Raw genomic sequence first — 17,316 nt, 5'->3', positions numbered from 1 at the left:
TTGGGAGGCGGAGCCCGGCGGCCGCGCAGCGACAAGGGAAGGGCGGCCGGGGACTCGGGCAGGCGGGAGAGCCGGGGCGGAGCTGCGTCGTGTGGGCACCCGCCCGGTGAACCCGGGCTCCCCGCTCTCTGTTGGCCCGGGCGCGGGGGCGGAGATCGGGGGTGAGAGAAGAGGGCTTCCGAGCAGGCTGTGCCCCGAGCCCCGCGCCGGTGTGCGGGTGCAAGAGCCGCCCGCCCGCCCGCCCGCCATGCCTGCTTTCCGGCAGGTCGGGGAGAAGCAGCTTCCCCAGGAAATCATCTTCATGGCCTGGTCTCCCAAGAGGGATCTCATCGCCCTTGCCAACAAAGTGGGGGAGGTAAGGCGGGGCCGGGGGAGCGGGGCTGGAGCCTGAGGGCCCGGCTCAGCGAGCTGGACATGGTGGGTGGAGAAACCGCCTCCTTAGACAGGGCTGCTGGGCTCTCTCCTGCTAGGGGCCGCGGGGTTCCCTGGCTGACAGTCCGTCTCCGCTCACAGCGAGGGACCTGCTGCCTGCCCCCTCCACCAGCCGTTCCCTTAGGGTTCACCACACAGGGCTCCGCGCCGTGCGTCCAGTCCAGTGCCCCGTACCTGGTTCTCCAGAGGGAAAGAACTCGAGCCTCCCCCTTGCCAGCTGGGCAGTGCGGTGCGGCGAGGTAACATTGGTTACCCTCAATGGCCCCTACTGACACATCCGAAACATGCCTCCTGATTCCTTATGGCCTCGTCAGACATGTGAATAGTGGTGCATAGCTGTCTCCAGTCTTAGTGTGGCATGTATCAGTATGAGTGTGGGTTTTTTGTTTAAACCCTTCACATGAGAATGACTTGGTGAGTGCCCTAGGTTTACCGTGTTGGCAGTTCCAAGGCATTTTGTTAGCTGTACAGCTAATTTAGCCAAGAACTGTGTTCTTCCATGCTGGCTGCATGGGACAGTTGCCAACAACTGTTCAGGAGAGACGGGGGTTTACAGTTGCTGCTTGATGTGTTGCAAGGCAGAATTTAGTGGAACAGTGGTGTGAAGAATCTGGCACAATGCCTGAACATGCTGTATCTGAATCTATCTCAAATGTTCAGTCTCCGATGACTTTGGGAAGCATCCTGTTTTCGTAAAGTGTTTTTTAAAATTTCTTGCTGATTTTCTTCCTGTCTTGTGTTCTCTCACAATCCTGATGTTCTTCAGATGTGTTCTGGAAAAGGAGTATCATTTAAATGTTCATCCCATCACTACAAGATTCTGTACTCATCTTCAAAATGTTCCGGTTAAGATCCCCGGAAGTGAAGAGCAATAGTTGCTGCTGGGGGTGAAATGGGTATATTGTCTCTGTGTGTATTTTTTACTATATATGTGGGCCTTTGTCCACAATATAGTAGTTCTTGTATATTGGGCCAAAAATACTTTGTGATAGGAGAATTTTTGCCTTTACATTATCCTTTCTATTTTTTTAACAGTCTAAGTAAATAGTAATTCCCAGCAGAATGCCTGGTTTTTTCATGTGTCCCAGCAGAGTTCTTGTTTTTGTGTGTGATTTAACAAGTGTTTAAAAGTTAATTTCTATTTCAAATAATTTTAAAAGCATCAAAAACTAGTTAGTGGTGGAGAGGCAGCCTGTATGTCCTGGAACAACATGTTGTATATCTCAGTTTCTTTCTTGAGGTAACGTAATTCAGAGCTTCCCTTGCCAGTTTGCGACATATTGCTTCTGATCTTATGGCAGTGCTGTCCGCTATGACAGGGTAGGAGGGTTGTTTCTATCAGAGAGCATTTTTTTTAATTATCTTTTTCTGGTCTCTCTCTCTTTCTCAGTTCCTGTTTTCCTTGTTTCCCTCTCTCCCTCCACAACACATTCTTTTTGTTAAAAACTCCCCTGTTTACCAGTGGTTTTCAATCTGTGGTCCACAGACCCATGCGGGTCTACACAGTATGCCTAAGATTTCCAAAAGGGTCTACACCTCCATTTGAAATTTTTTTGGGTGTCCGCAAATGAAAAAAGATTAAAAACCACTGCTCTACCCTTTGGTCTCCTCATGATGAATCTGGCTATGCATGGGAAGATCAACTGCAGTGCTTCCACAACACAGTTACTATCTGTGATGAGGAGGCCTCTCAAAATACCATATTATTCCGATTAGGCAGGTTGATTGTAGACTTCAGGTCTTAAGCAAAAACTTCTTTTCATTGCTTCATAGTAGACAGTATGCCCCAGAACTGTGTGTATGTGTGTGTGTATGTAGAATGACTGCTTTCTTGATACAAATAGTTCTAGATCTGACTTCAGGATGTGGGGATTTATTTAAGTCTGATAAAAAAAGAGTGCATCTTTAGTGGCTGACTTACAAAATATTGTTAAAGGAGGAAGATGTTCAAGTTTTCTACATTTAATCTATCTGCTTTTCAGGTTTTACTTCACCGACTTGCAAACTTTCAACGAGTTTGGAGTTTGCCACCAAATGAAAATACAGGGAAAGAAGTTACAGCCCTTGCTTGGAGACCAGATGGCAAAAGTAATGTTAAATATATGATGCTTTGTGCTGCAATAAAAATGGTGTTGGAAATAAAAAAAAAACCTTTATTGAACACAATACCAACTATCTCGAAAAGCAAAAACCCACTACAAAGTATTAAGAAAAGGGTAGCTTAATTTTTTGTAGCAGTCCTGTTAAAATGATTGTGAAAGATACCCCTTTGATGTGTGATGTAATGTATAAAGAATGGCCAGATTATTGTGGCACTGAAGTAACAGGTGAAATCTAAAATCTGATTGCAATTATGAGAATATTATTATTCAAATTGCATGGCACAATTTTCAACTCTTAATAGTGCAAAGATGTTCCGTGTCAATCAACCATCTGCATATGAATGAGCAGAATCTCCAATTATATTATGAACTGGCGTTCTTTGGGAATGAATTAGTTCAAAAAGATAAATATAGTCACGTAAATCCTTATGCAAGTATTGCCCAATGAATATTAGTGTCAGTGTTCTAATCAAGTAGAGATGAGTTCTTATGAGAATCTTAGAAATTATGTTATGTTGCAATAAAATATCCTTGCTAATTGAACAGTGTCTCTCAAATGTGTTTTTGGCACCAAATTTGCTGATACTTTCATCTATGCTTATCTTATGTTTTCTCCCATGAGTAACAGTAAGCTAAGCATGGATTTAGGTTAAACATGTGCATAAGTCTTTGCAGGATCAGGTCATTTATCAGGTGTGATCCAATATGCCATTTTAAAATAAAAAGATTGACTTCAAGTCTGCTTTTTAGTAAGATGGTTTAAAATTAGAAGTGAAAGTAATGTACTATAAATAGAAAAGAAGAAAATTGTATATAGCATTTGGGTTTAATGATGGAAGAATCATTACATTTCCTAGCTTGTCGTATGTTTGAAGTAGCTGCAATGTTTTGTGTGTTGGTTGTTTAACGTTATTCTGTTACTTCTCAAGTTTTGGCTTTTGGCTTAGCTGATACCAAGCGTGTGATCCTGTGTGATGTAGAAAAGCCTGAAAGCTTACACTCCTTCTCAGTGGATGCTCCTATTACTTACATGCACTGGATGGAAGTAACTGAAGAAAGCAGGTAGCTCTAAAACTTTAAATAGTGGAATATAGTAGTTATGCAAAAAAAAGTAACTCTGTCTCATAGCTCAGTCACTTTTCCCACCACCTCATTAAAAAAATCCCCTTTTTTGTTTCTAGTGTAGGTTTTACATATATTTATTGATAAAAAGCCGTTCTAGTGCTGTAAGTCTGATTTTTTGTTTTCTAGTTATAAGAACAAGAACGCTTTTAATAGTATGTTATGCATCCATTTATTAATTTATAGTTTGTTATAGCTTATTTATTTAGATATATGAGCTAGTATTGCCTTGCATAATTGCTGCTCAGTTTATGTAATGATGCTGTTCTAATAATCAATCAATATCAAACTTATTGCTGTAATCTGCTTCATTGTACCTGGACAATGGAAGGTGATAAATTTAAAATAATATTTTGTCCACATTTTCAAGAATTGTAGTGATTTGTTTATTTTTAATGCATTGATGGAAGACCCAGAGCTATTGGAAGTGCTGTCTTCATTACGTTTGTATCTCAGGACATAAGAGTACCCCCGTTGTCTTGCAATTTGTGTGCCATTAGTCGTAAATTGTGCTTCCGTTCACTCTATGACATTTGCAGATATGATATGTGCCCTCCATAGTTCCACATGCTGCACCCATTTTGTGTGTCCTCACAAACCCTTCTACACTGGCTGTATTAAAAAAACCCAAGAAATTCCATAAACAAAAATTTTGTTTAAAATGGATTGAGGCTAGCTAAGTGTGACATTCTTCCCCCTCTCCTCAAGCACAAACCCTGAACCGGAAAGGAAATATTAAGCTTGGGGATATCTTTTAACCATAGACTAATGCTCTCGTGGCCTGTTTCCAAACTCAGCGTCTTCATAAATAACTTTCTGCAGAATATGTTGTGGGTTTCCTCAATCTCTCTTTAGAGTAATCTCTACATAATTTTAATTGCAGCCTCATACATCCAGCATAAACACAAAAAATGCTGGATGCTTAACTTATGGATATACGTTAACCTGAAATGAGGTTGTAAATAAGGCTTTGCTTTAGATTGAGTCGTCTTTCTGTTGACTTCAGTGGGCTTTGGATCAGACCCATAGACTCGTGCTAGGAAGTATTTAAAGCTCTTCAGGGCAGGAGAAATATATATATATTTGGTGTTGGTGCAGTGTCTAACACAGTGGAGTCCTGTGCTCTGTGATCAGGGCCCCACACACTGTTGGAATGCAAATAATTAATAATGATGGAAGATTTGGGAAGCAAATCACTGAACTAGCAAATATAAACGTGTTCTTCCCCTTTCTATGTGGGAAACGCTAAGCCAAAAGGAGAGGATATAAAAACAAAATGATAGCTCACTAGCCGCCTTGTATTGATGTGATTGTGTTTTTAAAAGTGTATACACCGCTACCTTGATATAACGCCACCCGATATAACACGAATTTGGATATAACGCGATAAAGCAGTGCTCCAGGGGGTGTGGGGAGACTGCGCACTCTGGTGGATCAAAGCAAGTTCAATATAACACGAATTCACCTGTAACGTGTAAAGATTTTTTGGCTCCCAAGGACAGTGTTTTATCGAGGTAGAGGTGTATTTAGAAAACAAATGATATGCTTGTGAGATTTGTAACTCTTTAAACATACATGCTATGTTGAATCTAAATTACTGCCTGGCATTTTTTTTTTTTTTAACTTTTTACTATTTTTAAAGTCTGGCAGCGAAGGCAAAGACATTTTAATAATTTCTTCTTTTTCAGTGTTCTCACTTCATTTTATAATGCTGAGGATGAGTCAAACCTTCTCCTACCTAAATTACCTGCATTGCCAAAAAAGTAGGTGTTAAATTAAAAATGTCTTAATTTGTCATTTGGTGTCGTTTTTTGTGTTCTTTATGTTTAATAGTACACAACTGTTCTGAAGTAAATAAGAAAACATCTTTACTGAAGGCACTTATTTCTCAAACTTTATTTTGACTTCAATTTAGCTACAGTACCACTGCAAAAATTTTCAGGTAAGAACCAATGACTTCATATGTGTTCTTATAATGATACATATGATTGCCTATGGGTTACCATAAACACATTTTTATATTTGTAGTGAAGAAAAATCAGATGAGATTATGAAGCTCTTGGGTGATGTAAGGTAAGTATTGTTCTCTGAAATCTGTTTTTAAAAAAATCAAAACCCAGGAAGTTTGGATTTAAAATAATTTGTAACTTTTTTTTCTTAATGGCAACTACAAAAGGGATGGCAAGAAAGTCTCTTGTCTTTTATAACGTGTAAAGAAGGATTTAATTGAATCAAGTCTCTCTTTTTGCCGGAGGACTCAATGAAGGAATATAGAACTGAAGTGGGCTCTTTATCACCCTTTAATTGAAGGAGAGGGAGAGGTGGCTGAACATTTCACAGAGAGCTTTCTTTTGAATTGTCTTAGGGTATGTCTACATCTACAATTTTGCAGCGCTGGTTGTTACAGCTGTATTAGTACAGCTGTATAGGGCCAGCGCTGCAGAGTGGCCACACTTACAGCAATCAGCACTGCAAGTGGTGTTAGATGTGCCCACACTGCAGCGCTGTTGGGCGGCTTCAAGGGGGGTTCGGGGAACGCGAGAGCAAACCGGGGAAGGAGACCAGCTTCCCCGCGGTTTGCTCTCGCGTTCCCCGAACCCCCCTGCAAACCGCAGGGAAGGAGACCTGCTTGCTCGGGGTTCGGGGAACGCGAGAGCAAACCGCAGGGAAGGAGACCTGCTTGCTCGGGGATTTGGGGAACGCGAGAGCAAACTGCAGGGAAGGAGACCTGCTTGCACGGGGGTTCGGGGAACACGAGAGCAAACCGGGGAAGGAGACCAGCTTCGCCGCGGTTTGCTCTCGCGTTCCCCAACCCCCCCTGCAAACCGCAGGGAAGGAGACCTGCTTGCACGGGGGTTCGGGGAACGCGACAGCAAACCGGGGAAGGAGACCTGCTTGATTACCAGAGGCTTCCTCAGGTATGCTGGGATACCTGCTTATTCCACGGAGGTCAAGAAAAGCGCTGGTAAGTGTCTACACTTGATTACCAGCGCTGGATCACCAGCGCTGGATCCTCTACACCCGAGACAAAACGGGAGTACGGCCAGCGCTGCAAACAGGGAGTTGCAGCGCTGGTGATGCCCTGCAGATGTGTACACCTCCTAAGTTGCAGCGCTGTAACCCCCTCACCAGCGCTGCAACTTTGTGATGTAGACAAGCCCTTAATCTTGAGTTAAATACATGTTAAGCAAAACCAAAATGTTCCAGAGTCTGATAAAGAATCCCTTCATCTCTCAGCTGATCATGTTTAAGTTTTTTGTGATACCGTAGTTCAGCTAATTCTCCATTCTGCCAAAGAATCCACTAGCAAACCCCCCCCCCCCAAAACCTCAGACCTGGTTAATAAACATTAAGCATAAAAATTCTTGTAAAGAACACCCTTTGTCTCATGGCAGTGTAATTACAATCACTTTAAAGCTAGCCTATTTAAAACGAATAGAAGTAATGGGTATTCTTTAACACCACCCGCCCTTTTTTTTGTCTCCCCCGTTTGCAGCTTGGATAGGTCCTCTTCTTAGGCTAGAGAAATATGCTATCAAACACACCATAGAATATCAGGGTTGGAAGGGACCTTTAGAGGTAATTTAATTCAACCCCTGTTCAGAGCAGGACCAATCCCCAGACAGATTTTTGCCACAAATCCCTAAATGGCCCCTTCAAGGGTTGAACTCACAACCCTGGGTTTAGCAGGCCAGTGCTCAAATCACTGAGCCATCTCTCCCCATTTTAAAAATAGTTAACTGCAGCTTCCTCCTCATCCTCTAATATAATCAGAAAAAAAATCTCTGTTGACCTGTTTTTGCAGGGAATGTTTTGTTTGTTACTTCAGCAGTGAAACCACTTGGAAATATGGTCAATGCTTATTCAGTTTAAAATTACAGCATAAGATTCAGCCCCATCATAGATCACCTACCCCAAAGAGTTTACAATACAAATGGACAGACAAAGGATGGGCGAGGAAACATAGGCACAGAAAGATGGAGTTGTCCAAGGTCACACGGCAAGTTAGCATTACAGTCAGGAACAAAATGCCAGTCTCTCAGGCCCAGTCCAGTGCCCTGTCGTCTGGATGGAATTCCCTCTTCTGTTGCTGTTGTCATTGTTGCTGGTTCTCAAGTGCTACAGTTGTTTTCAATTTTCATTGCATTTGAAATTGAGTGGGGCAATGCCATTGTGTGACTGCTGGTGACATATTCAGAGTTAAATTAAAGTAAAATTAGCTGAATATAAAAGGTGATTTAAAAGAGTAAATATGTTGTCTACTCTTCAGAAAGAAGATGTCTAATTAGGGCGTGTGTATAAATCAAATGTTGTTTCATCACATATCTAATATATCTATACTGATGGCATTGGAGCTAGTAACTTTTTTGTAGAGCTGTTAATTTCTGTTTAAACAATATTTTAATGTATTTGAAATTTTTGTCTTGTTTTAATGTTGACTATATATTGGTGATAATCTTCACACTACAGACTTTTTGATTACTTTTAAATATTAAATCCTAAGAATAGGTATTTATATGGAATAGAAACAGTAAATCACTAGTTGGCTGACTAGTCAGCCAGTAAAAATGGATTTTTTCCCCCCAAATCTGAACAATTCACTGAGTAATTTCTGTGACTTATTTGTTATCAGGCTAAATGCCCTTGTCCTTGGAGGCAGTTCTGGATTCATCGAGGTTTATGCTTATGGAATGTACAAGATTGCTACAGTAACAGGGGTGTGTGTGTTTTTGTTGTTGTTTTGCTTTTGTTTTTGTACTTTCTGCATCATTTCTCTTCTTAAAATACACCTTGTTAGTTAACCACAGTGTTTGGGAGTGTAAAATGTTGCAACTTCAGTATTAATGTGCTTAAAACCCAAAGCGAGGGATAGTTGTGTGGTTTTTATTTGTTAGTATTCTGTCTGGAAAACTTCAAATCCTGTATAATTTGAAACCAAGTGCGCTAATTTAATACTGATCATCCAAAACAAAACAGTAAGCACACATTTTTGCTTCCTCTCATTAGTAGAGACTTTTTCTCTTTTCAGTTGATAGTTACACAGAAATAGAATTCAGTTTCTGTTTGAAATAAGGGCATATGTGTAGTTAAAAATCAGTGTAGTATATGTACTTGTACTTATGGGGCTATTGAGAAACTGAGATACTTTAACCCCTTTACATGGGACTCTTTCAGGTGGCAGGTTCTTGCCTTGGATTATGCTTTTCTAGTGATTTGAAATCGCTATCAGTCATTACAGAGGTGCAAGTTTCCCCAGACAGTGCACCGGAGATTACGTATTTCCAGGTGAGTAAAATGGAGACTGCAAGCACACAAATAGTAGTGTTTTCTAAATGTTCTGTTAAAATATTAAAACTATTTATTTTTACTACTCATATCAAGCAATTCTAATATATTGTCCTCATTTCTATTTACATAATGATAGACGTTATTTTTATTTCCACCTTCTCTAAAGTCCATGTAATATTTAGGTTTTTTGGATTCTTCATTTTGACTCCGATTGTTTTAATACGTGACTGACAGTGATGAAGCTCTAAAATGTTAGCATTTTTCTGAACAGCAGCCATATTCTAAAGCCTTTTTATATACTGTCTCCTTTCTGTCAAACTAACAACTAGACAGTTGTACTGTTCCCTATTATAGTGACTCAGATTGCCAAGCCTTTCCATATTGACACAATTTAACAATACTACAGTTAAGATCTCAGTTAGTCTGTGTCTATTACATTGCCTCTATGCCAGTCAAAACACAAAAAACAAGTATTAGATTTCTAAGATGTATAACAAGGATTGGCATAGATATGTTAAGGAAATGTGTACTTCACCTGTGATCTAAACAACTATTTTATCTGTTGAGTTTAAAATTTAAAATGGAGAATGGACAAGGTTTTTGTGGTTTTTGCCTTAATGCACATGATCCGGTCTATTGTAACAAGTATCAGAGGGGTAGCCGTGTTAGTCTGGATCTGTAAAAGCAGCAAAGAGTCTTGTGGCACCTTGTAGACTAACAGCATGCATCCAACGAAGTGGGTATTCACCCACGAAAGCTCATGCTCCAAAATGTCTGTTAGGCTATAAGGTGCGACAAGACTCTTTGCTGCTTCTATTGTAACAGAAACCATCCTATTATAACTGTTGCTTGCCTTGCATATTACAGCTGGACACCAGTCTGCTATCAGTTTATTTACCTGAGGTAACTCGAATGGCCAGGAAATTTACTCATATTTCAACTCTGCTGCAGGTACATTTTTGTTATGAGTTCTTTTTAATACCACAGTTGTTATAGGCATTGGATTTTTTTAACCTTATTAGTATAAAATACTTGCTTACCTAGGGATTTAGGTTGATTTTTAAGTTAATATAGAGCACAGCTTTAGAAGTGTAAAGATAAGATTCTTATGAGAACATATGTATGTTTTGTCTGAATTTTAAAGAAGTCACTGCACTAACTTTTATTTGCATTGCAGTATATAAAGTTGTCATTGACATGTATGTGTGAAGCATGGGAAGAAATATTGATGCAGATGGACTCGCGTCTAACCAAATTTGTGCAGGTATTGTGGTATAAGCAATTATTTGGGGAAAGCAGAGAATGAATAGCTTTCTTATTTATATTAAATTATTTCATATGTCAGTTCTGTTGCTTTCATAGAAATCATAGGACTGGAAGGGATCTTGAGAGGTCATGTAGTCCAGTCCCCTGCACTCATGGCACGACTAAATATTATCTAGACCATCCCTGACAGATATTTGTCCAACCTGCTCTTAAAAATCTCCATTGATGGAGATTCCACAACCTTCCTAGGCAATTTATTCCAGTGCTTAACCACCCTGACAGTTAGGAAGTTTTTCCTAATGTCCAACCTAAACCTCCCTTGCTGCGGTTTAAGCCCATTGCTTCTTGTCCTATCCTCAGAGATAAAGATTTTTCTTCCTCCTCCTTATAACAGCCTTTTATGTGCTTGAAAACTGTTATGTCCCCTCTCAGTCTTCTCTTTTCCAGACTAAACAAACCCATTTTTTTTCAATCTTCCTTCATAGACCTTTAATCATTTTTGTTGCTTTTCTCTTAATTTGTCTATATCTTGTATAATGAACAGCTATCACAGGATAATGGTCTCTGTAAATTCAGAAGCAAGCTGGAGTCCATTAGAAATTAATGTATTGCCAAGTGCTTTGAAGTTGAAAAAGCATTGTTTGAGGGTTCAGTAGTATTATCCTGAGACTTTCTAGTCCGATGATGATCTACCAATTGACTGTTGTAGATCTCATTATTTTAATGGATTCATGTTCATGCAGTAATGATGGTTGTCCACTAATATAATTATTGGCTGATTACCCTCTTATTAGATTTGTGTTTTCTAGCCCACTGAATATACTTCTGTTAGTGATTGACCAGCCTGTCCATGAAAGTGTACAACTTGAACAGTATATTTATACTCTTAATTTGTGAGTGGCTAAAGTTGAATTCCATTTTTTATAAGCAAATAATTTCCTAGCACAGATTCCAATTATCATAACTATTGAACTGGAGCACCTGCAGCTCAGTTCATCTCACTGTCTTTATGACAAGTAGGAAAAAGTATAGTAGAATATGTATAAGGGAGCTATATCAATGAGATGCTGTTGGAGTGGCATAAATTTTGTAATCCTTGCAAGTATTTAACAAATTAAAAAAATTGTTTGGTAACATAGATTCTGAATTAATAAAATTAATGTTTAAAACTCTTATCACTAATGGAATAAATGTGAAAGTAGTGAACATTTTTTCTATTTTAATCATTGAATTTCCAATGATCAAGAATGCATTTTCAGTGTTCAATGATGTATTTTGTTTCTCTGTATTTTAAATGAGGTGTTTGCATTCTAATGTTGTATATTTGTAATGAAATAAAAATAATCAGTTTATTTCAGTAATTTTTGATTAACAGGAAAAGAACACAACCACTTCTGTACAGGATGAGTTTATGCAGTTGCTCTTGTGGGGCAAAGCAAGGTAGTTGCAGCTTGGGTTTTTATATTCCATTTCAACTTGTAAATGCATATTCAGATTAAAGAAAGAACACTTATTTTAATTTTTGTCATTTAGCCTTGAACTTCAAGCACTTTTAATGAACCAACTAACAGTAAAGGTATAGTAATGTTTACTGTCTTTAAATGGTCTATTTCACTATCTTTCATAAGTGTCCTATTAATATACTGTAATGAAGCATGTCTCTTTTCTATCAGGGTCTAAAAAAGCTTGGTCAGTCCATAGAGTCTTCCTACTCCAGTATACAAAAATTAGTCATAAGTCACTTGCAGAGGTAAGTCGTACAACACATAATAAATTACAGAGATAAATTTATTAGTAAACATTCGTTTAAAAGAAACTGAGCCCCATCAAAAACATGACGTCTTCTTGCCATGACCATGCAGAGTTTAGTCTGTTATTTTGTGACATCAGAAAACTATAAAATGTAATTTGAATATTAACTCTTATCTCCCTAAAATACTGTAAGGGAAAAAATACTTGATTTATATAACTGATTAGTGCTAGAAAAGTCTAACACAGTACAAGAAATGTGCTGTAACTGATGTTTAGGGGCTGGGGGCTGTGATTCAAAAAAAGTAAGTAATACTTTTGGACAGAATGCTTGCTTTCTGTAAAATGACAGTAATGATATATTTGAAAGAATTTTACAACGTAGGGATGAGAAAGTGCTGTAAAAGAGTAAGATATTATGTATAAAATATTTTGTCAGTTAAACAGTGAGTCTCTACTTGATTAAGAAATTATGCTTTTCTGTAATAGTGGCTCTGAGGCATTGTTGTACCATCTGAGTGAACTGAAAGGAATGGCATCGTGGAAACAAAAATATGAGTCTCTTGGACTAGATGCAGCAGGAATTGAAGGTACAGTAATTGGCTTACTACTCATCACACTGATATTCATTTTGAAAACTAAAAAGGGTTGCTGTCTTTGCAGATGCTATTACTGCTGTGGGCTCCTTCATCTTGAAAGCAAACGAGCTTCTTCAGTAAGTATTTATTTGGAGATTTGCAACACAATTTAATTTTCAATAGGGCTGTTGATCAATCGCAGTTAACTCATGCGATTAACTCAAAAAAATTAATCGCACTGCTAAACAATAGAATAACAGTTGAAATTTATTTATTTAAATATTTTTGATGTTTTCTACATTTTCAAATATATTTATTTCAATTACAACACAGAATACAAAACGTACAGTGGTCACTTTATTTTATTATTTTCCTTACAAATATTTGCACTGTAAAAGTGATAAACAAAAAGAAATAGTATTTTTCAGTTCACCTCATACAAAGACTGTAGTGCAAGCTCTTTATCATCAAAGTTGAACTTACAAATGAAGAATTACATGCAAAAAAAAAAAACTGCATTCAAAAATAAACAATGTAAAACTTTAGATCCTCAGTCCTACTTCAGCCAAACAAGTTTGGTTACAATTTGCAGGAGATAATGCTGCCCGCTTCTTATTTACTATGTCACCGGAAAGTGAGAACAGATGTTCGCATGGCACTGTTGTAGCTAGAATCGCAAGATATTTACGTACCAGATGTGCTAAAGATTCATATGTCCCTTCATGCTTCAACCACCATTCCGGAGGACATACGCAACATGCTGATGACAGATTCTGCTCGATAATGATCCAAAGCAGTACAGACCAACGCATGTTCATTTTCTGCATCTGACTCAGATGCCACCAGCAGAAGGTTGATTTTCTGTTTTGATGGTTTGGATTCTGTAGTTTCCGCATTGGAGTGTTGCTCTTTTAAGACTTCGGAAAGCATGCTCCACACCTCGCGCCTCTCAGATTTTGGACAGCATTTCAGATTCTTAAAATCAGGGGTCGAGTGCTGTAACTATTTCTAAAAATCTCACATTGTTACCTTTTTTGCGTTTTATCAAATCTGCTGTGAAAGTGTTCTTAAAACAAACATCAGAGATTGCTATAACATGCAATATATGGCAGAATGCCGGTAAAACAGAACAGGAGACATACAATTCTCCCCCAAGGAGTTAAGTAACCAATTTAATTAATGCATTATTTTTTTAAACGATCATCAGCATGGAAGCATGTCCTCTGGAATGGAGGCTGAAGCACGAAGGGGCATACGAATGTTTAGCATATCTGGCATGTAAATACCGTGCAATGCTGGTTACAAAAGTGACATGCGAACACCTGTTGTCACTTGAAAGTGAGATTGTAAATAAGAAGCAGGCAGCAGTATCTCCCATAAATGTAAACAAACTTGTTTGTCTTAGAGACTGGCTGAACAAGAGGTAGGACTGAGTGGACTTGTAGGCTCCAAAGTTTTACATTTTAGTTTTGAATGCAGTTTTTTTAATATGTAATTCTACGTTTGTAAGTTCAACTTTCATGATAAAGAGATTGCACTACAGTACTTGTATGAGGTGAATTGAAAAATACTATTTCTTTTGTTTATCATTTTTACAGTGCAAATATTTGTAAGGAAAAATAATAATATAAAGTGAGCACTATACACTTTGTATTCTGTGTTGTAGTTGAAATCAATAAATTTGAAAATGTAGAAAACCATCCAAAATATGTAATAAATGTAACTGGAGACTGTATCATAATGCACAAGCACATGCACTTGACTTTGCAACCTTAATAATAGTTAACATTAATCGTGTAACCTAGCTAAATTTGTGGGTAATAATATAAAATTTTTGATATTGTTTAGTCCATAGTTCATATTTCAACAAAATTAGTTCTCTTAATGAGTAATTTCCAATGACCAGAGTAGTTTTAAACTTAGGTATATATCACTAACTTAATTTTCCTTTCACATAGTTTATGTATGTGCAATTTCCTAGGTTATTAGAAAAGTAAACGGGAAAAAAATAGAAATTCCATTAGGTGGTATCATCTTGATACTCACATGGATCATCAGCAGAGTTGGAACCTTTAGATCCTCTGCCATGTGAGGTAATGGAGTAACAGCAGTAGTAAGCTGTTACCCTCTGTATGGACCAGCACTACAAGAAGATGAGACACACATTTTGCCAATGGGCTTCTCAGATATTTACTAACAAGAGGAATGGAGAAACTTAGGAATCTTGAGTTCCATTCCAAGCTCTGGAGGGGAGTATGGTCTAATGGTTAGACACTTCTGTCTGTTCTCCCAGCTGTGATCCCTTCTGCCCCATCCCCTCCAACTTGTCTGTCCTTTCTCTCCCCTACCCTGTCTCCTTGTCCCAGTCCCTTTCTCTTTACTCTACCCAATCATCACTCCTCAGACTTTTCATCCTAATCCGTCTCCTTGCCCAGCCAATTCTAGGCTCCCCCTTTTGGGCTTGCTTTTGGAATCCCATTCTTCCACTGACTACCAGTTTCTCCACTTACCCACACCTTTCCTAGCCATTACCTGAGCCATACTTCTCTGCCTCACCCCAGTTCCTTGTTTAATCTCTCTCCTCCTTTCTGCCTTCCCATTGGGTCCCAGTCTGCCTCCCTAGCAGGGCCACCCAGAGAATTCAGGAGGCCCTGGGGCAAAGCAATTTCACAGCCCCTTCCACAAAAAAAAAGTTGCAATACTATAGAATACTATATTTTCGTGGGGGCCCCTGCCAGGCCCAGGGTCTGGGGCAAATTGCCCCACTTGCCCCCTTCCCCCCTTTGGGCGGCCCTGCTCCCTGGGCTCCTTGTCTAATGTCAGTCTCGTGCCCTCCATCCTGTCTCTGGTTCACTGTTCCAGGCTTTTTGCTCACCCAGTCCCTGCAACACCTCATCTGATCTGTGTCTTGTTCCTTCCCTGAAATCTGGCTCCCCACCCAACCAGTCTCAGTTTCTGTCCCCTCTGGACCTAGTCTTACCAAACTCCTTGTCCCAATCTACTCCTTTCCCTCTTTCCTGTCTGGCTTTTATCCCCTCTGCATTTGACTTCCAAGGGCATTCTTTGCCAAAAAATTAAAAATTCTGCACACAATATTTTTAAATTGTGCAAATTCTGCAAGTTTTATTTGTCAATAAATAAATGTGGAGGCTCCAGCATGGTAGTGGGAAGCACAGGCCACTGGTTGCATAGAGGCTGGAGATCACCCTATAGCCTCCCCCCTCCTGGAACACTGATTCGGTGGTGAGGATGCACCCAACCCTGACACAGTTCAAGGGCTGGGCCTGCCCCCAGAAACACCTCAGGGTTCTGCTCCTCCATGCCAGGCGCACCACAGTATGGGGCAGGCAGGCTCAAGTGTGGAGGGGCTCAGTGTGGGGAGATCCAGGTGTGGGGTGAGAGGCTTCTGTGTGGGACAATCTGGATGCAGGCAGCTCAGTGTGGGGTCCAGGTTGTAGGGGGGTTCTGGATACACAGAGCCTCATGGTGGTGGGGATTCCAGGTGCAGGAGCAGTGGGACTCTGCAGGGGGATCCAGATGAAAGTGGTTGGGGCTCAGTGTGGGGGGGTAACTCAGAGGGGTTCAGCGAGATTCTGGGTGCCAGCGGTGGTCTGGGTGCAGGGGGCTCCAAATGCAGGGGTTGAGGTTCAGCGGGGTGGGGTTTGGATATTGAAGGCTGAGGGGGAGAGTTCTGGGTGTATGGGGTGAGGCTTGATGAGGGTGGGGTCTGAGTATGCAGAGATCCAGATGTAGGGGTTGGCTGGATGGGAGTACAGCTCTTGTACAGTGACTCCTCCCCCCCATGGCTGAGGAGTGATGGGAGCAGGAAGTAAGGGAGGATGCTGAGCTTCCTGGAGCTGGGGGAGGTTTCTAGGGGTGAGTCTGACCCCTCCCCGGCCACTCCTTGCAGGAGAAGAGGAAGTCCCATTCTCCCCCCACCTCCAGCTCAGCCAGGACTAGCAGCTGATCTCAACTCAGGGTAGGAGCCACTGGCTGGGGTGTCCCCAGCCCTGTGGTCATTTACCTTTCCGTGGCTGCTCTGAGTGCCTGAAATGATGTACCTGCACTGCTAGGAGGGGTGAGTGACTGTTCTTGCAGCTTCCCTATCAGGGAAGCAAAGGACTTTGCGGTGGATGTGAATTCTGCACACACACAGTGGCACAGAATTTCCCTAGGAGTAGTATATGAATCAAATGGCTTCCTCCGCCACAGTGTTTAGATGGTGGTAGTAGTATAATTTTTGAGAGCATAGGAGAGAGATTTCCCTGCTCTCAGTTCCAGTGCCTGGCTTAGAGTAGCTGGGAGCAGCAATTACAAGAAAATTCTAACTTCACTGCTATAACCCTGGACTGGAGGGAGCGTGCGCTACTGCTCTGTGGGGACTGTACATGCACCATCCTGTCATCTATAGGAGCTTTGAGGGCATGGAGCATGCTCAGTGAGGATGGAATCTACAGAGATTTTAGCTGTTAGGCTCTCTCAAATCTGTACTGAGCATTTGTGAGCTGTGATTCCCCTCCCCCCCTCCCCCATGCCCCCGGCTTATAGTTTTGACAAAATATTGGGTGAATTCTCATGCGGACAACAAAAGGCATACCCCGACACAAGTATCTGCCATCCTTCCAAATTTCAAGTCCCTACTCCAAAACATGAGGGTGCTACAACCTATCAAAGAAAAGGTCATCAGAATCTTTTAACTGGGAAACATATTTTTCCCTAGCCTTTTTCTCCAAAATGACTGAACCAGTTTGGCTGAAATTTTCCGAAACAATTCAGCC

The 17,316-nt window shown here is 40.4% G+C and overlaps 1 protein-coding gene across 2 annotated transcripts in view; it reads left to right on the top strand.

Moving 5' to 3' along the window:
• ANAPC4 (anaphase promoting complex subunit 4) overlaps window positions 1–17,316 on the top strand; it is a 31,601-nt gene continuing 14,285 nt past the window's right edge. The window contains exons 1-15 of one of the 2 annotated variants that reach the window (XM_050947560.1): window positions 1–355; window positions 2,415–2,520; window positions 3,464–3,596; window positions 5,345–5,419; window positions 5,572–5,598; window positions 5,685–5,729; window positions 8,290–8,374; window positions 8,832–8,942; window positions 9,813–9,896; window positions 10,123–10,209; window positions 11,587–11,651; window positions 11,745–11,787; window positions 11,885–11,961; window positions 12,450–12,550; window positions 12,624–12,675. In XM_050947560.1, coding sequence (XP_050803517.1) covers window positions 248–355; window positions 2,415–2,520; window positions 3,464–3,596; window positions 5,345–5,419; window positions 5,572–5,598; window positions 5,685–5,729; window positions 8,290–8,374; window positions 8,832–8,942; window positions 9,813–9,896; window positions 10,123–10,209; window positions 11,587–11,651; window positions 11,745–11,787; window positions 11,885–11,961; window positions 12,450–12,550; window positions 12,624–12,675 — 1,199 coding nt within the window. In that variant the 5' untranslated portion in view covers window positions 1–247. The remainder of the gene's footprint in view (window positions 356–2,414; window positions 2,521–3,463; window positions 3,597–5,344; window positions 5,420–5,571; window positions 5,599–5,684; window positions 5,730–8,289; window positions 8,375–8,831; window positions 8,943–9,812; window positions 9,897–10,122; window positions 10,210–11,586; window positions 11,652–11,744; window positions 11,788–11,884; window positions 11,962–12,449; window positions 12,551–12,623; window positions 12,676–17,316) is intronic. The other variant, XM_050947559.1, reaches the window with a different exon arrangement.

The sequence above is a fragment of the Gopherus flavomarginatus genome, chromosome 3 (genome assembly GCF_025201925.1).
Source record: "Gopherus flavomarginatus isolate rGopFla2 chromosome 3, rGopFla2.mat.asm, whole genome shotgun sequence".
NCBI lineage: Eukaryota > Metazoa > Chordata > Testudines > Testudinidae > Gopherus > Gopherus flavomarginatus.
The sequence above is the reverse complement of the archived record's forward strand: the minus strand, read 5'-3'. Positions and strand labels throughout refer to the sequence as shown.